The 23,785-nt window shown below is 37.1% G+C and overlaps 1 protein-coding gene across 8 annotated transcripts in view; it reads left to right on the top strand.

Moving 5' to 3' along the window:
- PTPRM (protein tyrosine phosphatase receptor type M) overlaps nucleotides 1–23,785 on the top strand; it is a 437,865-nt gene that overhangs the window by 366,869 nt on the left and 47,211 nt on the right. For all 8 annotated transcript variants that reach the window (XM_041477609.1, XM_041477608.1, XM_041477613.1 and 5 more), the window contains 3 exons: nucleotides 11,882–11,969; nucleotides 17,960–18,036; nucleotides 20,793–20,829. In XM_041477609.1, the coding sequence (XP_041333543.1) occupies nucleotides 11,882–11,969; nucleotides 17,960–18,036; nucleotides 20,793–20,829 (202 nt within the window). The remainder of the gene's footprint in view (nucleotides 1–11,881; nucleotides 11,970–17,959; nucleotides 18,037–20,792; nucleotides 20,830–23,785) is intronic.

Here is a 23,785-nt window from a genome sequence, read left to right as displayed (position 1 = left end):
TTTAAAGTTTTGTTTTATAGAGGGATGCAGAAAATAAAGGCATCTGCTGCTATTCAAAGAGCTGTTATAATGTTGGCTTGCCTCAATGAATCTAGCTTGAGTGCAGTGTTCTAATGAAAGGAAATGTAGAATAAAAATTTCGAGCTGCAGTGTATATAAATCTTGAGATGTCCACAGACAGCTGATAAATTGCTATGTTTTGTTCAGTTTATGCGAAAGATAAAATCAGGAAGCAGATTGCAGAAGCCAAAATTACACATCAAGTCATTAAACCTCAATCTTCATTACTGAAGAATTGTTTTGATACTCAGCAAGATCAGAATCTGAACAAAAGAGTAGCTAGGTGACATGTTCAGAAGAGTCCTGCACACCAGGAAAAATCCACAGAATAATGTCATATGTATGATCTAAGTGCAGAACTGTGATTGCTCCTTTTCTGTTCTTAAGGCTCTGAATATAAACAGTATTTTGCACTGATTTTCTCTTTGTGACTAACCCTTTATTTCTTAGTTAAGTTTCATGTCTCATAATCCGTTTGTGTTAACATAGACTTAGTAACTTTTCAGTTAGCTCTCTTTAATTGTCGTTTAGGAAAAAGGCTGTTCTGTCAAACAATGCTACTTTTGCTGTGAGTATTACCTTTGGGTTGTTAATTTACTAAACTGCATTACTTGTACATAGCAATTTTAAAACACCACCAAACTAGAGGAGAAGAGACATTCTTGTTGTACATCTGCCCAGTAAGTAACTCATGACACTCAAATTCCATCTCCATCATTTTTGCTGGAGGTAGATTTTTTTTCTGTTAGTTAGGTCAGTACTTATTTCACTTGCAGAGGGTATTCTCTGAATGTAGCTGTGTCAGTGATAAATAAGAAGGAAGAGATACTTGCACTGGGACATTCAAAGATCCCCATTGTATTGCACAAGGTCAGTACAAGTTCAGAAGACTTCTCAAAGCTCTTTGAAATTTTCTCTCTTGGAATATAATAGGTGATTACATGGAAAGAGAACTGGACAATCAAAATGTCCATCAATAAGCTCCTATAAATATGTTCTATAGTGGAATTGTCACATATGCATTTTATTTTTTTACTGGGAAAATATTAGTATCACTTATCAGATGTTAGATGAATGATGCAGAACTGCTCTTCAAATAAGAGCATGTAGGGACAGGAAGCCCTTTTGTCCCTCCCTCATTGTTAACTTCCACAGAGTACTTCCACTACCCATTATCCATTAGGTGAGCCTGGGTCATTTGAGTAGCCTGGATTCAGTGCATTATATATTTGAATGAACTGTCTGGTTTTAAGCCTGGTTGATAAATTTCTGCAGGGTTACCTCTCTTGGAATGAGGAGGTGCATCAAAATAAGGCAATTCAGGTTGGTGAGCTGCAGCTCTTCATTAGTGTGCCTAAGCAGACACTGTTTGTTCTAACGAGTAGTCTTGGGGCTGTATTGAAGGTCTGCTGTCTGTCAGTGTACAGTGAGCAAACTAAAAATAATTAGGTTAACAATTGACAGCAACATTTGTCATCATTGTCAATCCCATTACTACCTCTACTATTTCTATGCTGATTATCTTTATGTGCTCTTAAGTACTCTGTATTGTTCTTTGAGTAGTTTCTCAGACAGATGGGAAATCGTCTAGGACCAACACCATTTTTTCAAAGGTTTTATCCACCTTTCCAGTAAGTGTGCAGTTGTCCAAAGGGAAGACGATTGACAGGAAGCAATTACAGAGTGAGAGGCTGCAGAGGGATGTCTGGGAAAAGGCAACATAACTTTAAAACCCAGAGCCAAGATTTTTGAACGCTGAAGTAGCGGGAGGTCCCGTTGCTGTGGAAGTTCTCAGTGGCTCTGCTGTGACCCATTACAGCTCTGCCCAAAGCAGAAAGTGTACCAAATGATCAGCTCAGGGACTGGATGCCAACCAGCAAAAGTGGTAAATAGACATGTAGCTTTTAGATAGGAGATCTTTTTCTTTAGAACAAGGAAACTGCTGGGCTAAAAGTCAAGCCCAGAGAAGTGACTGGTTGACTTTACATATGCTAGCAAACAGTGTATTTGCAAACAAGCAAAGCAGACGTCGAGGCACCAAAGCTTCCTGTGAAGATCAAAAAATGTAATGAGCCAGCACAATGGAGTGCTATCCTTTTTTTGAAAGGGCACTGCAAGCAGACCTTTATCTTTTTTAGCATACCATACTGCTCTTACTTCCCTTGAAAAGTTTTATCTTATCTACAGGGAAAAACAACAGTGTGCAAAATACTTGTGTTCCATCTGTGCACGCCAGTGTATTCTGGCTTTTATCTTGTAAAATCTGGCTTTTGCATTGTTGCCTTGTAGCAGAATTAAAATCTTATTATGTGAGCTTTGTTTCTCTCTTATCTTCTCTTCAAACTATATTAAGTAAAGCAGCTGAGATACACTCTTGGAAACCCTTGAGGCCCACTTAGTGAGCCAAATTTGAGTGGTGCTTTATCACTTCTGAAAGGTTAGATCAGCTGTGTGTACATTACAACCTGGATGAAGATAGGGGAGGGGTTTATTCACTTTTCAAATTCAACATTTGTTTGCTTTTGTCTCGTTTTTCCACATGCCGTTTTCTGTTGCTTCAGGGAATTTTATTACATTGAAAGTTTTTCCAAATTGTGGGTTCTAAATCACAAACAGCTTGTTTTTACAGGGGATTTGAAGATCTTATCAGGTTTTCTCTGCCTGAGTTAGCTGATAATTTAAAGTCAGGCAGCTCTTGTGAATTCTGAGCTCAGAGCACTGTCTCAATTACAATGATGTATGCAGATAAAATCAGACAAAAATATTACTGAATTACCTAATAATGTGTCGGAAGTCACCTTTCCTATCAGTGTACGTGTCCACAAGTTTAATGTTGATCACCTTTCATAAGAAATAATCTTCAGTAAGCAGAATGGCACAGGTATTAAATAGTCTCTTTTCAAATAATATAATTGCTCAAAGAGTAATGTCACAGGCTTACAGCATCAGTCAAGTCATGGAGAAGAAGTATTTTCCCAAGGAAAGTATTTCCCACTTCAGAAAAGTTTCTTGGAATCCTTAAGCCTTGTTTTCTTCATTACATAGCATATCTAGGCAATAAGTGAAATAGCTCTCATCAATCACTAGGTAAAACACGAGTGAACAGAAAATTTTAATGACTGCAACACAAAGCTTACCACTTCAGTCAAATGTAGACTTTCTCTCTGGTGCCTCGATATTTTTTTTGTATTTTCTTCTTCTCCTCCCCCTCTCTGTGTCACTCTGAATTTCTCATTCCAAAATCTTTTTCATTCTTTTTTCTTCCATTTGTTTTCTCTTTTTTTGTTATATTTTAAACAAATTGCAAACTCTTCTCTTTACTGTAGGAGGAAAAAATCTTCAGTCCTTGCCTTCTTTTTTCACAGCACATTGTATCTTTATGCTGTACTTTAATAATATTTCATTAGCTCTTTGAAACCATTCCCTGGGGCAAGCTTTTATTATTTGTAAAGTAAATCAAATATCAAAGTGCTAATCTTTAGGAGGAAAAAATGGGCTAGACTCAGAAAAAGATATTTACATCTTTTATTAGCTTTTTGAATTAAAATTTAAAGTGCACAAAAAGATTCCAAATAATTTTCTCAAAGCTTTCAGGAACCTAAAACCAGTTTTTAGAAACCATCTATCTGCTAACATTCTGAGTACATTAAAAAAAATCTAGAAGTGATGTACCTCTAAGTTTCGAGTAGCATTGTGGAAGGAATGTTTTGCTTGGCAGAAAGGGACTTGAAAAACAGTTTCCTGAATAAATTGGAAATTAAAAACGAGGTGAAAAATCTGGTTATAATGGTACCTTGGACACCTACCTTAGCTCAAATTTAATGTCTCTGCCTTCATATAACATGTTAAGTTACGTCTTTGTTTTGGCCTCATTCAAACCATGTCATAGTGACCAGAGTGAGTGTTTTCTTTCTCTCTAAGTCCTTTGAGATATTTACATGTTACTCTTCCAAAGACAGTATAAAGAAGCCACTTTAGAATTTACCTTGCCTACACATTCAGTGGACTGTAGGTGACCTGGAGTCCTTCCCCTTTTGTGTAAGAATGGTATAGAATCCCAGAATGGCTTAGGTTGGAAGGAAATAAAAGATCATCTCCTCCCCTCCTGCCATGGACAGGGGCATCTCTCCCTGGTTGCTTGGGCCCCCATCCAACCTGGCCTTGAACTCTTCAAGGGGTGGGGCATACACAACTTCTCTGTTCCAGTGCCTCACCATCCTTGGAGTGAAGAAATACCTGTGTCCTGGTGGGTAGGATTTCTCATTAAGAAATAAATGACTCTGCACCATTTTTTACTCATGTGTGTACAACAAACGTGTATTTACATCCTTTGGAACAGCATAGGGAGGAACCAAGGAGATGGCACAGTTCATGAATAATGATGCAGATAGTTTTGTTCACAAGAGGATGGATTGTGCCTTTGTGGTGGTCAAAGTCTTTCTCTGGTTTCCTATCAAACGTAGAGCTAGTTGGTATTCAGAGTAGCCTGTGTTCATTGACTTTATGTTTATAGACATCATAGTCATGAGTCTTGCTCAAGTTCTTGCTCTTCACTCCTAATTATATACTGTGTAAAGGGGAAAAAAGGGAAGATAAGAAAACTCCACATGCTGTACATGAAAAATATTCATTAAATCCTCCAAAAGTAGGAAATTCATTTTCATAAGAGGAAATAAGCACTGCTTGAGACCAACTTTATTTTCCTTTACACACAAGTAAAAAATAATACATCCTGCACTTTAGTTACAGTACAAAGTGTGCATATTGTACCCAGAGGGTCCTTTCTATGAAAAAGGATCATGAAATCCTATCAGCATACTATATTTTTGTGCTGGAGATAAATCAGGAAGATTAATGAGGTTAAGTTATTGCTGTCTAGCATGCCAGGGAATAAGTTTTTAAATTAGAATTTTAATTGTATGCTTTATTGCAGTCCTCTTACTAATTCACCATATTTCTAAAATCTTTCCTTATACGGTAGTCTTAAAGAATTTTAAAGGAATAAAAGTAATGGAGTTTTTAAAACTTAAGTAGGTAAAATGGAAATGATTCTGAAAACCTATCAAAACTAGGTAATCTGTCAAATCTTTAGACTGCTCTGCAGAATCTATAAAGATTTCTATTCCTGCTGTTGAATATTACAGGTGAGTTTCAGGTATTATCTTCAGTGTTGCATAGCAAGAAAATAAGTTGCACCAACAAATCTCATAAATAGGTTGAGTTAAAAATACACAGAAAGTAATTCTTCATTAGTTATTACAGAAGTATTCTGTGACACTCTGGTTTTGCGGCCTTGTCATGATTTAAGACCAAATGACAATTGGTTATTGGGGACTAAATGTACTAAGCTACCAAAATATTTCAATCACCATAAGTGCAGTTTTACACATTGCACAGCTTCCATTCTACAAGTGAGAACTCATTCCAGGAAAGAATTCAGGTGGGTCTGTGTGGTGGTTCCAGCCATGCCACATGCTCTCCTACAGTCTCTCAGGTCACCTCATCCCCTGGGTTCTTTGCCTAAGCAACTCTAGACACTGTCAAATATAGGACTAGGTAGAAAAAAAACTTATTCTTGATTATCTTGCTCAAATGCTCTTAGCACCTAAAAACCAACCTTCAGCATGGCTGGTATTCACAACCTGCTATTCCTGAAGGTGTGCAATTTTCACAGTGACTGACGAGTCATTTTCACTTAAGTTACTTCTCTATTCTAGTGTGCTAGTGACTACTCTCTTATCCTATAGTGTTAACTAAATTTCATGTATATTCCCTAATGCTATTGTCAACTAGAGCTAACTCATGATAAGTGGTGCAAGTATCTGTGTCAGTATCTAGTATAATACTGAAGCAGTTTGACCATTTTAGTATGTTTTCCTTGTGCTGCTATAGGTTGACTAGACTGCCCAGTTGTCCAGGGAGTAGCAAAGCCTGTGACTTTAAAAATACAAACATATTAGGAAAAGCACTGACTGAAAGCACTGCCTCTGAAAAATGAGCACACCAATGCAATCACAGAATTAGTACCAGATTTTGTCTTACCTGTGGTTTTTTTGTCCTTGTTTTGAAATCCAAGTGTTAAGGCATGCTGCAGTTAGTCAGTGGAGGAGGTAATAATTCCCCTTCCATTTCAACATTTAATGTAGGCAGTGAGTATGATGTTTAGTGTCTCAAAATACCAGCAGGACTTTTGCTTTCCTACTCTTCTTCTCACGTGTAATGCAGACTAACCTAAATTCACCTGAGAAAGAAAAGACTGTTTCCTGCCTCTGGCTATGCAAACCCTTGAGTGGATGTTTCTGGGTTTTTGTACATCAGTTCAAGGTGGAACAACCACATAAAAGAGCATTGGGAACAATATCAGAGGGGTGCTGTATGCCAGACTATTAACTCTGTATCTGCTTTAAAACTGATCTGCATCTTGCATCTCACGCATAGAAAACCTTATGTAAACTATCAGCCTAATTTTACCAGAAAAATCTGAACACAGCAAGGGAGTTTTAACAATAACACCAATATATTCCATTTGCTACAGTCTTTATTGGGCTTTGGGTTTTTTTTCTTCTGTGTTCAGACTTAGGCTACAGTAACACACCAGTAAGTGCTTTATAGCTTCTGAAGGCAGCTAACATTGATGAGATAGATTTTCACATTGGCTCTTGCAACAGACACTTTTCAAGGGCAGGCACAGTGAAATGTTTTTTTTTAATTCCATTATTTGAAAACTGGACATAATTCTCAGTGATTGAAGCTGACAGTGAAGGAAAAGCTGATGGTGAATATATTCTCTAGTGGCAGGCTGTCATCCACAGATGCTCTCAGTGACCAAAGCAATGACTGAAGTACGAAGAGCTGCTTGCATACTGGGGGTTGCCATCAGTGAAATCATTTGCCACTGCTCCCAAACACTTCAGGAGATCTGTTACCTACAGGTGATGCATTTTCAATGATGAAAGCTTCCCTGAAAGTGACTAGCAGATTTCTTTTAACATAACTTTCAGGGATCCTTTTTAATTCCTTAATACTCTAAATACTGAGTTATCAAGAAACAGAACTTGATTATTTCAATTTTCTGTTTAAAAAAACCAAAACAGTTAATGTTGTTGGGTCACAAAAACATCCTAATATGCCAGATATTTAGCAGATTCTGAATACTGAAAATCCAATGAACTGACAGATTTACTGCGCTCTCAAATCTTGCAGTGTTCATTAAATGATTAAATGAGCCTGAAGATCCTTTTCCTCCAAACATTTATGGACTTGCTTAAATGTGTATTTACTAGGGTTTGTAAATACAAAGAGTCTAATGTGACCCTAAGTTCTTTACTCAGACTTTAATGGATGCATTTTTTCCCATCTGTAATCTCCACATATAAAATGGATACAGCATTAGTGTTAAACTAGTAATGGATCTTCACTATCAAATTCAGGGGATTTTAGGCATCTAATTTAGCTGCAACTCAAAGGGCTATTGTAGAAATATAAGTTTCTTCTCTAGCTAATTGAGTTTAGACAAGGACTTCCATTAGGATCACGGTTAGTTGTCTGGTCTGGCTTAAAGTAGACAGTGTCCATAACTCTCTGCATGTAACTTAAAAACAAATCCAGAGGTATTTATAACTGGATACATCAAATTACCAGTGTTGTTAAAATACATTGTAATATGGTTATTTAGAAATGGCAGTGAGAAATTAATGTTACCAGTGAAGAAACTCAAGAGTCAGTAGAGAAAATCAGATACCATAAAGACTGATATATTTAAAAACAAATCCACAGGTCAAACTAAAGGCTGTTGCACAGTGCAAGAGCATGTCTTTGTTCCTAAAAATAATATTCTTGCTTATTAAGTAGGCAGAGAGAGATTTATGAGATCCTTAACTTCTCATTTCTTTACATAAGAGTTTGCATTTTGTAGATGACATCGTAAGAGACTGCACTGTTGTCACCTAGCAACTACAAAGTGTTTTTTAGAAAAGTTGCTGCTTGGTTTTTGACTAATAATAAAAATAGTAATTCCACAATTAACATTTGTGGACCTTAAAGCACTTAGAAAGATGTATTTTTTTTAAGTATCCTTATCTGGAAACGTGAAATCTGGGATAGAAAGTGTGTTGGCAAAGATGACAATCAACAGAGATACAAATTTTATTCTGAAGATGTCACCCTGTTCTCCACATTCCAGCCTCTTCAAACTGTATTTTATATAGGTCCTTTCCAATTATTTTTTCCATATCAATTTTAAATTAGGAAAGAGAATAATCTAAAAAATCTGTATATGCAATGATTATCTCCTCTTCTCATTTGAGATATTGCAGTTATTTTCTAGTCTGAGGGTCAGAGTGAATTAGCCCTTGGCAAATATTTAATTTTTAATGGTAAGCACTACAGTATTGAGGGAAAGCACGCAAAAGTATCACATTCATCCTAAGATGATCCTGCTACTCCATCACTTACCAGTTTTCATGTTGCATATAAAGCAGTTCTCTGTAATTAATTTTTCTTCCGAAAGTGTTTTTATCCTAATTATTGTAATATTTTCTACTAACAGAATGGCAGTTGACACGCATACTGAAATGTCTGCTGTAACAACAGCTGGCTTGAAGAGCATTTCATTTTTCAAGAAGATCACGGAGGCTGGGTAGCCAGGGTTCTGTGTGATTTCAAGCTGAAGAAATATTTTAAATTAGTTGAGAAATGTCCTGTACTCATTTTCAGTTCTCCATTGCCCTTGCCAAGCATTTGGTGGAGTGAAGCTGTTTGGGGGCCATATTTCTTCCTAACAGTCCACAGTTTTAAGAAACTTGTAAGGATGAATTAGAATGAATAGCCACAAAGATAATGTGTGGGCTGCTGTGCAGCAGCATCCCTGGAGAGTGATATGTCAGAAAAGAGATTTTAAAAATTTCTCTGATGAAACGTGTATTTCTCACAAGTAAGGAAAGATCTTGACAGATCATCTGTTATGAAATATCTGCTCTGTTCTTTACTTGTGGGACAAATGAGATTTCTCCTTACAATACATTGTGGATTATCATTCTGTTGCAGTTTGTGTAATGGCAGCACACGGGGAATTTAGGAAATGACACTCCAGCTGTCTTTTACAATAACTGGGTTTTTTTATGCTTTTGCACTGTAATGCCTCTTCCTTCAATTATCTTTGCTGTACTCTTCTCACTGTAATACCAGTGTGTATCCCAAAATGAAATAAAAAGAAAAATGGATATACATAAATTATGTCTTATTTTCCCCATGTGATATGTTTTATTTCATTCACTAATTTATTGATAAAAACTCAGAAATAAATATCTGAAGTTCCTTTTCTGTAATACATTTTTAATAAAGAAAGTGAAGTCAGTAAGCAGTAGCTGGAAATGTAAATCTGTTTCCTGGTCTTTGCTGTTGTGTGAGGTTTGATATATATATGTTCTAAGGAACAGAATTATCTTTGTTGCAGATAAATTTTTAGAAGATGGTTTATCTGCAAGTCTCATTAAAGTTGTCATTGTTTTCAGAAGTTCCAAACACTTGGGAGAAGTAGAACTCGTACATTGCATCTGAGACGCAGACGAGTTTCCGAAAGCAGTACATTGCCTGGTGTATTTCTTCCCTGAATTCAGCACCATCTAAATCTTTCCCAGTTGCCTCCAGAGATTTACTTTATTCAGTTGGTTTAAAGCAATTTTGTAAAAGTTCATTAGTGGGACAGAGTGAAGCAAGATGTCCCTTGGAGAATATTTGGGTCTTCTGTGTTTCAAGGTGTAGGCTCAGAAGCTGTGTCAGCAGGACTCTTTCTCTGTAACGGCACATGTGATGCTTACTGAATTATTGAATACTTTCTGGGTAGTGTCTTATGGATCAATTCTGTGCATTAGTCTCTAGGAGAAGGACTGTAAAAAAACTGGAGTTTTCACTAGTCTGATTAGCTGTCTGAAGTGTGAAATCCACATCAAATTTTAGATCAAATGAATTGTTTGTTTGTTGTGTCTTTAGAGCTTTGCTGCTGACCATTTCCATTTCTACTTTGCCTTTAACCATGTTTAATTGTTCGTCACCCAGCGTTGTCTGAGAGTCTGAACTTCGCAAGAAATTGAGACATAGATCTTTGCCCACAGAGAGTCATTCCTTATGCAGTTTGGTCAAATTACTAGAAAAGTAATTTCCATCCAGCCTGAGTTGAGAGTGCTCTAGAGTGGGAGGGCCTGCTTGCTTTAGATGCCGTTGGCAAATCTATAATCAGATAACGATTGACGCCTTTTGGCAAAGAGCCCCAAAGCTGTAAATCATCTTAGGATTCATAGGGTTACACTTCTCTGTCCTTGTAGCAATCAGTGTTTCTCAGAGCTGTACCCAATGACGGTAATGAGTAAGGAGAAGTTTATTTGTATTAGTGGGTTTTAATAATTTCAGTTTCCAAACCATTAAAAATTTTCAAAGGAAGTGTGGAAAGATGAAGGAGAAACAAATTGATACCACTGAAAAGGCTTACAGTTTTCTTGAGTTATTATTTATAAACATTTTAGAAGTAGTCCAGGAATTTCTAGATCATAAATTGGAAAGCAGCACTCTATGAAACTTGTGAAAAGAACAGCCATTTTAGACACTGAATGCCCTTGTGTTCTATTGACTTCAGCAAGAGATCAAGGATTTGGTTTGACTTTTATGCTCTTTGTTATTGGAAATCACTGGGATTCTAAAAACACCTTTTTTAAATTTGAGGGCAAGCGACAGTAATACAAGACAGTTTTATGGGCATTTTCTGTTTTAAACCACTCAGAATGTCTTGAGATCTTGTAAGAGGTACAAACTTCGCAGTGTTTTCTCTGTTTAGTGTGGTACAAAAGATTTAATCTACTGATCATTCTAGTACAAAGATGAAAACATGAGTTAGGACAGGTCATAATAATTATATCATTCGAGTAGTTTGCTTGGCAACAAATTATTTTTAAACACAAGATTAATATTTCAATACAAAATTTTAAAATGTATCTGTATCATATGACTTATGGATACAGTGCATAAATTAGGAGGTTGTGCCAATGCTCTTTTACACCACAGACAGCACAGGACATCTAGGGCATAACAATTTGCTTGCTGCCCTTTTGGCAGCTTCTGTGTTTTATTACTGTAAAAATAAACTTTTAGCACCTTCAGCTTTCTCATTTACATGAGATTTAGTAGCCAAAGGACAGCAGTTCGGTGAATATGAGATTATATCTTCCACAAAACCACGTTGATTTTATTCTCTGAGAAAATAATCATCATGGTAGTGTTGTAAATTTTGCTGAAGAGAAAAAAAGACAGGTGCTAGTTGAATCCATGGTTTTTTAAATGCCTGTATATGTTTTGATCCATGAGGTCATCTGCCAGCAAGTAAATGAAACTTGGGATATGTCAAAAATAAAACATATCAGTGCAGTCTGTAATTTCTACACTTAAATACTGGAGCAGCTCCAACACTGATGATGAAGCTCCTTCAGCTTCACATGTGTGTATGAGAACTGTACGGGGAATCTGGATAGCACAAGTGAAGGACTCTCAGTGTTGCAAGAAAGCACATTTGGAAAGGTTTAATAGCACTTCACTTGCAAATAATTCTTCTTGCTATTACACAGATAATCTCATGTCAAATCTTAAGTAACATCTGGAGCTATGCATAAATACATTTAAACAGGAAACTCGTATTTTTGTTCAATAAATGAATCATGTAAATGACACTTTAACAACAATACCCACAAGTACTGTTTGCCTTTCTTTTTCGTTTAGCCATAAGGTAACTGTTGCTGTGTGCTTTTCTTAATGTCACTTTCTTTCCTTTTTTTAGAGTTTCTTTGAAGGACAGTCTGCACCATGGGATTCAGCTAAGAAAGATGAGAACAGAATGAAAAACAGATATGGGAATATCATTGCATGTGAGTGTTGACAACATAATTGTGCACTTTGTTAACTTCCCTTCAGATCTGGATAAGAATGACCAGCAGCCTTGTGCTTACATCAGGCTTATATTCCTTTTCCCTAATTAAGAAAATAAAAATGAGGGAAAATGTTTCTTTTTTTTATTTTTTGAGAAAACTGTCAGGTTTAATGTATTTTCTCAACTGCCCTTCCGTCTACCTTCCATCCTGAGATCAGCGTTTGTCTGATGGAGAACAACACCTTTAACCAGTACTCAGCTCTAAAAGGTCCCAAACTGCTCCTGTCAGCTTAGCACAAGACTACCCACATCAATACCTTGGTATTAGGTTCTGGGTAGTTCAGGAGCAGATAATAATGGTAATAATGCGTTCCACAGTAACAGAGACAGCTATCCTGGCTTATGCTAGACAGACTGGAAGTAAAAAAGATAATCCTTATGTTTTACTTAAAAATTCCAGGCTTAAAAAGGATTAGACACACTAATAATCAAGTAACTTGAGGAGATGATAACATGTTTTGGTGAGTGACCCCTAAATCTTGCATTATGAGAGTTCCAAAGCATTGTGACTAGAGCTGTTGCACATGAATGTGGAGGCGGGAAATATATCAAGTTCAGTAAAGTTATATTATTTACACACTGCTCTTAGTTGCACTTAAAGGTAGGTTCTCTGTGTATGTAGGAGATGATCCTTTCCCTGTTTTTTCACTTTAAAATCTAAATTTAACATGTGGAGTGTACATATTTTTAACAGCCAGCCAGATAACCATGAGCAGGTATAAGCACAGAAATAAGCAGCTGTCACCTTGTTGTGTAAGCATGAAGATGAAGAGTGGTGTTTAAGGAGGGGTCATTTAATGATAGTGCTGAGTTCAGAAATCAAACAGAACCCAGCAGAGGAGAATAAGCCATGCTGATTGTCTGAACATTTGGAGGTCCAAATGTTCAGACATTGGAAGGAGTGGAAGGAGTATGTAGTGCATATTTGCACTAACTTCAGCACCTGTCCTTGGTGTTTGTCCAGGCACATACCTGCCTAGGTTTCCTCATCAGTGAACCACATGGACTTGATAGAGAGAAGGACAGATCTTCTAGAGAGAGGGTTCTGAAACAGAGCCCATTTGTATGCTTCTGAATCTCCACCTCAGGAGGTCCTCTCTGCAGCGCATGTGTAGCAAGTCTGGAGAGGACAGCTCCCAGCTTAGTGACCTACAGTAAGTGATGTGAATAGGGCTCAGCTGCACTGAGACTGTCTGCAAAGAGAAAACAGCTTGGTAGCTTGCTGTAGAATGAGAACCCACAGGAAATGCAGATGGAGGCAGAGGCAAATTAAGCAAGAGATGATCTGCCACATGGTTTTGAGTGGACGTGATAGTATTGCTGTATATTTTGGTTGTGCACTGTGCTGTATACTGAAAAAGGAAATTAAATCTTCTAGAGAAATGTGATTGTCATGATGGGCTGGCGCATATGCAAAAGGAGATAAGTTAACTAGATACAGTTTTGCTTGTTTCCCTCCAAGCAATATTTAATTTGTAACAAACCTGCTGTTTTGTGAGGATGTAGCCATATGAGTAACAGCTAATGATTTGAGTAAAAATATCAAAAATAAGAAATACAAAGCAGTTTAACACTTACCCTTGCTTCATGAATTTTCTTTTCAAGTCCAATCCTATTACAGTAGATCTTATCTTGTAGTCAGGTTTAGTGTGTCACTCCCCTCTTTTAGTGTCATGTTAGACATTGTCTTAAACTTCGACACCCTTTGGTTGAAGAAAGTTAGAAAACTGCTACTGCTTTATGTCTGAGGTAATCGAGTGATGAATAGCCAAGGGAGAACACATAAAAGATATTAGATACACAAATCACTGACAATTACAAGTGATACTGAAGGCTTTCTAAGAGGCAAAATATAACTCGGGACATTTAGATCGCAATTTACTTGAAATGTCCTCAGTATTTAGCAGAGGGAGAGAGTTGGATGGAGTTTTTATCAATAACACTTCCTGTTTATGTGGCAGTGAAAACAAGGACAACTCAATTTAAAATTAAGATCTACTAGAATTAAAGGCAGTGTCTCAAAAGAAAAGCTGAAACTGCCCACAGTTTGTCGTTCACTTTGTCATTTGTTGTTGTTAAATGCATGCATGCAAATGGGATAGTTAACTTTTTAATTATTTTATGTGTTTTTCTCCTGGATCAATAATTGCATTTCTCAGAGTCTGAGGGTACAATCTGAATTGTCTACTTGTGAAAATTTGTCCCAGATAATTGTATAAAGTATATGCTTCAGCTTAAAAGCATTTTAATAAATTGCTCTTTTATGCTACGTTCAAACACTTAAAAATACAGTGGTTTAGATGCCACTGACTATGGGTACATGATTATAATGAAATGTATATTTTTTCTGCATAGCATATTTTTTTCTATGCATTTACCCTCTTTGTTTTAATTTTTCCCAAGATACTACTGTTACGTTATCGCTTGTAGTCCTTATTGTTCTCGGAGGGAGCTAAAACAATAGCAACAAGCATCCAGCATTTCAGGAGCTTGTCAAAATTGTAATATGCTTTATTATGCTTTATGTTACCCAAATGATGTGCACTTAATTGGCTACAAGTGTGCCCTGCCCACTTTATGACAGTGGCTACAAAAAGCTGGATCATGATCACAGTCCAGTCACCCACAGAAAACGTGTTCTTTCTTTATTGAACAAAAAATCTTTCATGTTTTCTCATTACAAACTATACCCAGCATGAACCTGCTAAATGAATCTTTCATCACCTAAGAAAAATCATGTTTCTGCCATAACTGTGTGGGGTTAGGCATGGATTTTGGTAAAATTTATTCATTTTTTCCTCAGGAGAGATCTTGAGGGAATGGGAGGGGTTCTGTATTTATTTTTACCTAACTCAATTGACTAAATGAGAAGAGAGTATTGATCACAGCTTTTAAAAGCAGCTAAAGATTTTAGGTGAGACATTTATAAAAGGTTTGATTTGCAGAGAACCAGGAGTGCACATCCCAAGAAGGGGTCATTGGCTGGGCATGCTAATCACCCAGGTGCTCAAGGGGCTTGTTAGAGATCACAGTCTGCATGTTGTAGGTAACATGAGGCATGAGAGAATAAAATGCTTATGTTTGTTATCTATTACCATATTCCACAAAGACAAATTTATTCTAAGATAAGTAATTTTAAAAGATTAAGTGATCAGTGGAAAGTTAAATTAGATCTCCTAATAGAAGGGTATCAAAATAACAATGAGATAGAAAAGAGAGTATTTAAAAACTGCATAAATTGTCAAGAGCAGCTGAAGTATAAAGGGAAAAAATACCTTAAAATATAGACAGTTAATCTAGAGGCTATTTAAGAATCAACACACGTGTTGAAGAATATGGCTAGTGTGCCTCTTAGTTTTAAATCTGTTTGACAGAAGCACAGCCCAGACACAGTAACATTTCTTTGTGTTGACATAAGGATTTTTTTCAATTTAACAAGTGTTGCCATGCAGTAAGGAGTTGAGTTCTCAAAGCAATACAAAAAAGGGAGTCGCTCCAGTTCCACTGCAAATAAATGGGTATTGGACAGTCCATTACCTCCAGAATTCCCAGAAACTTAGCTGAGAATGCAGTACAAACAAAAATTCACATGAAAATAAAAAGGGAAAGAGATGATAGGAAGATATATATATATATGAAGTAACTTCTTTATTTTGCTTAATCCAAAGCAAGAGTTATTGCAAGAAAAGTAACAGAATAATGGAAATGTAAAGAAAACATACTGCATATTACTCAATTGTATAAATCAGTCAAATAACAGAAAGTTACATTTTTTAGATGTTTCTTAGAGCGAAATCTAAGCTTGTTTTGTCCAATGTGGAACTCATTTCTAGGCAAGTGATCAGACAGGGGTTTCAGTTATCTAAATATAGACATGTGATGACATTTCAGGTGGCCTGGGACATCTGTGCAAGACCAACAAATGCAGCACAGTAAATATGAGAAACTTGTTATTCCATAGTGGCAGCTGAAAGCTAGGCAGTATATCCTGGTGGCTATAAAAAGTGCCATGAGATGTTTTGTTCTTAGACAACTGAACCTTGCCCTCTGTAATTGAAGGAATGCAAAAGTGTAGATCTTTACTAGCCTGAGTTGTCCTGGTGAGAATGCCTGTAAGGCAGCAATTTGGGAAATCATGAAAATATAGATGAAGATACTGAGTCCAGGCAAGCTTGACTTCTGAGTCTGCTGACTTAAGCAGAAGTTGGATCAGGTCCCAGAACTGTAAAAGCAGCAGCCACGGCTGGAGCTTAGAAAGTTCCTTAGTATCTTGCTTTAGTAAGATGGATTTTTAGGATTAAGGTCCTGTGAGCTGAACCTCTGTTCTGAAGGAACTGATAAATAGCTTAATTAAGCATAGAATAGCAAAGCACTTGGATAAGCATAGCTTGGTAGAGTCAGAGAAGCAGGGGTTATGTAATGGGAAGTCACAGCTCCATAAATTTTTGCTCTTGGAAAAGTGAATAAAGAGGCTGAAAAGGTTGACCTAGTTAACATAACTGATTCAAATATTGCAGCATGTTTGAAAACCTCATTCTTGAAGACTGTTGAATGAAATAATTCCAAGAAAATAGCAATGTAAGACCTGTGTGGAACCTGGAGATGGAATTTTAATTCATTCTGATTTACTGTGTTTGGGGTTATAGCGTGCCCTTGCTCTCTCCCAAGGGAATCCCAGGGAAATAAATGAGGCTCTGAGATCTGTGTTTCCTAAGGCTTGGAGCATAAGAGGAAGAGGTAGAGAATTCACCTCGACCAGTTTCTCTCTTGACTAGTAATTCTAAAACAACATTATTTTAAGAAGCACTTGTCCTGTTCTTTGTCCACCATAACGTGGGCCGAAATTATGCTACTTATAATGAAGTTGGGTTTTTAAGCCACTTCATGTTCTTTCTTTTTTTTTGCCATCTTTTAGGAATTTTAAAGCTTCAGAACTAGCTGTTCAGAACACAGGTGGCAAGTTTTGGGTGTTTTAATGGTTATTTACATTTACAACACAATAATGACAGTCATGAAGATCTAGCATCAGCTGCAAGTAATATTAGCTCAGCAGGCAGGCAGAAAAACAATAATACACAGGTATCTAATTAGCAAGAGTACCTCATAAACAAGGCAGCAATAAAGTGGCTGCTTACCATCTCTCCATCCTTGAGATCCTACCCTCAAATTGTTTTGTCTACAACTTGTGCAGCATTCTGAAAAAGCCATTATTCATGGCTGCTATTGAACTAAGAGAGTTAAGAGCAGCTTACAAAAGTCTCTGAGAAGAAGGAACCCTGCCAGCCTACAGATAATTCTTGTGCAGAGTAGAAACTAGCCTTTAGCAGTGTTGCTATATCATAGAGAAGATGAGGCAGCTGTCATGAGATGAATTCATGCCATGATGTTTCGGATTGGAATTTAGAAAGTAAAGTTGGAAATGTTTTCACAGTCCTGGATAGATACAGATGACTACAGCGGGGCAAAATTCTGTGACAAAGCCATTGTCTTACTGCTTGGGTTTTGCCATTACTGTGTTTTGCTTTCTCTCTTACTGAAAAGATAATGAGTTTCCTTCAAGAACTCTTAAGGTTGCAGTATGTGTTGAATGATTTCAGCTCCTTCTGAGTACTGGCAGAAGCATTTCCAAATGAATAAACCTTTGACAACTTAATGTTATTTTATTGACAAAAGCAGGGGGTCAAGGCAAATGGATTTCACATTACAAGATTTAAGAAATTCATACTGAAAACCAGAGGGGATTTGAAAAACCTGTGAATGACTGAAATGAGAATTAAATGTTGGTGCAGTTTTCATGTCCAACAAAATAAGCATGAACTTGCAATTGCTAAGGTTTTAGTTTGACTATAAAGGAATATTTTTATTAGACCTGTGTTATTGAATATGTCTTTAATTACTTTTTTCTCCTGTCCATTGTTCCCTTTTCAGATGATCATTCTCGAGTGAGATTGCAGCCTATTGAAGGAGAAACAAGTTCTGATTACATCAATGGGAATTACATCGATGTGCGTATCCTGATGTAGTCAACAAACCCTAATGTTGTGTTCAGTCAAAGAGGAAACTCTTATCATTCTCACATTATTCACAATTTGTAATAGATACCACAGCTAATAACAGCTGCTAACATTGTTTAGCACTGGAGAGTGCTGTCTTTGGCAGCTAGGTGTGCACTAAAGGAAGAGAAGAGCCTCAAAGGTTTGTCAGTCAGTGAATGAAATGAGTCATTTCCTCCCACTGCCACTAGACTGAAACCTTGCCAGGAACACTGTATGGCTACTTTGCCTGCTGGTGCTTATATGGGCTAGCAAAATGTTATTTTCACTTTCTGTCAACAGCTTGGCATCATTCCACATTTAAAAGAAAGCTGTTTGCATATTAATGTGACAAAACTCCGTAATGCCTAATGCAGAGATTTGCAGTCTCTTGTCATCTCTGCACTTTTAAGTCGCCTTCAAAGTATATTCTGCAGCTGTTAACCAGTATTTCTAATGCAAGCAAGACATTTCATTAAATATGTAGGCTGTTTAATTATTGAAAGTGGCTTCTTTGTTCATTCTGCATCATGTTAACTTAATGTTTTACATTAAAATAAATTCTTTAAGAGACAAGGTGTTTTTGGCTGAAAGAATGAGCTCAAAAGTAGAATTGAAAATCATTAAAGAGCCAATATTATTTACTAAAGCCATAAGTCTATGGATAGCAAAGTTAGTAATTTTACTGTTTACATGGAATGCTAGATGTTAGGCTAAGTAAAACAATTGCTGCTTAATAGGAAACTGTGCCTGTGAAAGATTTCTTGTTCAGCAGTTACATCTTTGAAAAATGGTGTCAGATTTTGCAGTTCAAATTTAATTACTGGTATGAAACAGGAATGTAATAGATACTTTTTTTCTCAGAATGTGGAGAAACTAGAGCTACACAAGAAAAGTAGGTACTTCAGTTATAACAATATGAAGTCTGAGGGAACTTTCTGGTGATATCTCATTACTGATGTTTATAAGCAAATTCAAGAATCATTAGACTAAGCTCAGATTTGTGCTCAATCCCTTGCTGTTTGAAAGAGTAGCACAGTCACCAAGCAGTGAAGGCACATATGGAAATCTATTTAGTTAGATGCCACACTAATCTCTGAAGGGAGTAATCTGTCATGAAAGGAAAGAGAGAGTTCACACTGGGGCCTGAGATTTGAATTCACTTTCACATTTTCTCCAGCATTCAGGATTGTTCTCATTTTAGGCTAGTAGTATGTTCTTGTGTCAGATTTGGATCTTATTCTAAAATATTATGTGGTATGAGAAATAAAGATGTGGATTATACAGTTTCATGTAAAATGCTGATAGATATCTGCATAGAAACTTTTTTTTTTTGCTTCTGGAGTACAAAAGGATGGAGAGAATGTGGCCCTTTCTAGCCTCAGCAGATGGCTTCATTGCAAATCTTGGAGGACTGCAGGCATCCTCCAAAGACAACTCTGCCACAAAACACAGCATGTTTGTTTATAATCTTGCTAGTCAGGTTTCTGTGGGAAGCACTGGTTTTTCTACTACAGAAGCAGCTTTAATTTTGCTCTTGCATGCAGTTATTACTGGAGTTATCTTGCTGTCAGTGTAACGCGTTAATAAGGGAATGGCACCATCATAGGCACAATGGTTATGATGTGTTTCTTTCCATGCTTTTTTTCACTGAGAAATGGAAGTGTTTGATCCCAGACACTAAGGATTAGGTAATGCATAGCAGGGAAAAAAACCCACTCTATAGCTCTCTGAACACTTCTCAGTTCACAGACTTCCAAATTTTGCTTCAGTGTCATGTAAAGAAATCAATTCTGTAACTCTTGTTATTTCTGTAATATTCAAAGTATCTTCAGTTGTTTTGATTCTCTCCTACCTTGTATCACTGCATTTCCCCTTGCTCTTTCACAAAGAAATTGCAATGGCATGCGTGCTACAGCCTTAAATTCTTCCTGCTGATAACTGACAATGCATCATAACCATTATTCAAATACTAACACTCCTACAACTGGATTGATCAGCATACTGGTACGTGATCTAAACATATGGTGACACTCCCATCACATCAGAAATTCAAATACTATAAAAATGCTATCATTAAATTTTGGCAACCTTTTCCATGTTGCAAAGAGTGCATAGAGTATTGGTCTTTATTGCTTGGCCAACTTGTGATTAAGCTGCTCTTGTCATCAGAGTTGTATTATGTTCTTCTTGAAAAAGTATGTTCATACCAAATGATTTAATCAGAGAACTTATCGTCCTTTTTACTGTTGGGAAATAAAACATAAAACAAACCACCATGGTCAGAGTGAACACCATACTCTCCTGCCTTCCCCAGGCTGAATTTTAATATGACATTTTTTAACTGTTAAAAAAGGGATAGGCTTTGCAGTCAACAGCAATAGGTGAAGGAATATCTCAGACTCTGTGAGCACCTGATGCCATTAACTGCAAGGGCTAGAGAGGATTTCATACTGTTCATTTTCAGCAGAGCCAACAAGGGACTGAAAGAACATATTACTTCTGGCCCCTAATGTACAAGGCTGCAACTTAAGTATTTTGCAGAAAACACATATGCTTTTGTTTCCCTTCTCACTTGCCCTTCCCCAGCTGAAAAGAACTTTTGCATCTAATACATTATTTCTACTGTTGTGACATTTACTGAATACTATCCTGAATGAAGTTCCACTCATAGGAACATAGCCAAGGTGCAAATTGCTGATATTTTTTTTCCTTTCAATTTATTCTAGGGTTATCATAGACCAAATCACTACATTGCTACACAAGGTAAGTTTATCACCCTTTCCTTATGTGAGGCTAAGAGGTTTTGGTACTTGGATTGCAGTTCATTCTCTCTAACATGAATTCTTGCCACAGTCAATACCCAGGGTAGAGTTGGCTCAATCACTTAGGTAGAAGTGAGGAAACTGAATTATTACCGAATTTTCAGGTATTTCAAGTGAGCAGTCGTTTACCTTTGTGTTAAAACAGGTTTTGAGTAAAAAAAGCTAAATACATCCTTTTTCAAAGAAGTTACTCAGCATTACGTTACTCATGAAAAAAGAAATGAGTCATGGTAGAAATGTTTTGTACCTCTTCCGAGAGACAACAGTGTCAGGAAAATGTGTGTTCTCTTAACTGTTCAATGACAACTGGGCTCCAGGTCCTTAAAATACAAAACTCTTCAGCTAGCAACTTTTGGTAGAGGAGCAAAGGACATCTAGACACTGGCAGGACGATTCATCACAGGGTTCTACAGAGACACTTTTACAGGCCGTCATTTAAAAGCTTGCTTGAGAAAAAGAGCATATTCTTCTATCAACGCACAAATTAATTTTCAATTTGTACTTGTCTTCAAAGACATCATTTTTGCATTCTGATGCAGTTCTTATTTATTTTTTTGGTCAAGTTCAGAGCTGAAACAAATGGGAAGAATGAATCTTCTGTGACTACTATAGTCATAATATTGAACAATATGCCAATCTACTGCCTGTGCTTCAATAGCGTGTGTGAAAATTTGATTGCTCCTCCACTGATTGGAGGGAATCTTTTTTGTAATAGGTAGTCTGTGACAGAGCTTCCTGCATCTGCTCATGGATCTGAGAAAGCTGAGGTCCACCCACAGATGTTATTTCAACCTTGTAAGGGACCCAGCTGGAGTACTGAGTATAATATGCTCAGAATAATCTTAGCATGTGTTGGATTTAGAGCTCACATACTTTTTAATGGTTTTTTATTAAAGCAAATAAAATGTTGACCATGTCAAATAAAGCATCTTGCTGTGATTTAAGTTGTTGCTTAAGTTTCCCAGAGTCTGCTTCCTCCAGTCCCCACTTAAACCAGTGGGAGGTTTCGTACCTATACCTTGCTGTACATCAGCTCTCCACAGTCTCAAATGTGGTATTACTTCAAGTCAGATGACAGTGGGGCAGGGCACAGATGTTATTTCCAGAACCACTTCACTAGTGTCAGCATTACACTTCTAGACCAGAGTTTTATACGTTCAGAATTCGTGATCTTACAATATGAGCCATGTAAATGTTCTTCATCTTCCCCTTCTGCTGCCCACCCACCATGTTCCTTAGTCCACAGTCTCTACAGACAAGCCACTGTCATGGTTTTAGCCAGATAGGAAGACAGGAACAAAAATGCAGCTATTTGATTTATTCATTTTGGACTTTTGCACCCTCCTCTTCAAGGACGAAATGGTTTGTTCCATTTAATATTTACCTAACAATGTCATTGTTCTTCACTTTTAATTGAAACCTAAAATAAAAAGATAAACAGTTCGCCTTTAGGTTGTAGTTTGCAATAAGTTTTCATCAGGAAGTTCACCAGAAGATCTCCCAGATATGGAGATCTCCCAGACAGGGAGATCTCTCTTTGTCATAGGTCCCCACCTAAAGTTTAAATACTGTTTTATCATCGTGTTTTTTGTAATTTATCATCATTTTTATCACAATCATCATAATACTTGAATAGCAAATGCCAAGCTTGAAGTTTTGTACTTTCAGGTCTTAAAACCAAGCATGTAATTATATATGAATAATGTGCTGAAGTCTGTTTACCAGATCCACCAGCAAGTCCAACAATTTCTTTGCCATGTTTTTTCATGATATGGTGTCAAGAAGTACCTAGTCAAGAAAGACAATAAGAGGAGTAGAAACTAATGTTCTTCCAAGATGCAAAGGATATATGACTGTTACAGCTGTCTATTTTGGGGGTGGGTAACATCAATGTCTTCTGTGTAGGTGCAGCTAAATGCACATGGGGATGCCTGACCCCTTCCTCCCATGGTGTAATGAGTAAGAAACAGATTCTCTGAAGAATGTAATATTAATTTAAAAATAAGCATGCAATTTACAGCAAGCTCAAAATTATCTGGCTGTGATGTTTTTTGTGGTTTACATCTTTAACATCTTACTTTTAAGGTCAGTTGGAAAGTGGGTTTGTACTTCTAGTTCATAGGAATGAAGAACACTGGTCTCATAAGTTTGTGTGTTCTGTCTGGTTCTGTCTGTAGCCTGATGAAGAATCATGAGAAAGTTTATTTTCCCTCCTCTGTCTCAGCTTTCCCATCATCACAATAGGGTTAAAAATACTCTTCTGCTCTTCATGGTTCTCTGACACATCCTGACAGATGCAGTTGTTTAAAGACTAGTTAGTGTCACCCTCCAGTATCCCGGCTTCCTGACAAAGCACACTTCCAATAAGATGCAGTCTCTGTGTTTTGCGAAGGTGATAAAGTAACTGGGAATAATCTCCAGAAGCCCTTTAGGACTGAACATTAACTATGAAAGAAACCCATTTCTTTCACACGTCAGACTATGCCTCCATGTGTTCCAGGGAAATGGTCACAGCACCAAGCTTGCCAGAGTTCAGGGAGCATTTTGGCAACGCTCTCAGGCACATGGTGGGATTCTTGGGCTGATGTATGCACGACCAGGAGCTGGACTTGATGATCCTTGTAGGTTCCAGGATACTTCATGATTCTATTCTAGGTCAGCCTTAGTAACAAGGATGTCGTGTGCCACAGCTTGCACTGTGACCAGCGATGTTCATGCTGTTTTATAACACACTGTCATCAGGTATGTAAGAACACATCAGTGCAGCACAACAGTTAAGCTGCATGTTTAATTCCCTTGATATCTACTTTTCATCAATCTTTAAATAACTTTTCTCATCCTCCCTTTTCTCCTCCACAGCAGCTTTCACAGGTGCACAAGCCTATTGTTCTTTGAAG

This window comes from Pyrgilauda ruficollis, unplaced genomic scaffold (genome assembly GCF_017590135.1).
Source record: "Pyrgilauda ruficollis isolate IOZ18807 unplaced genomic scaffold, ASM1759013v1 scaffold41, whole genome shotgun sequence".
Lineage (NCBI taxonomy): Eukaryota > Metazoa > Chordata > Aves > Passeriformes > Passeridae > Pyrgilauda > Pyrgilauda ruficollis.
Note: the sequence above shows the minus strand (reverse complement) of the source record. Positions and strands in the feature narration are given on the sequence as shown.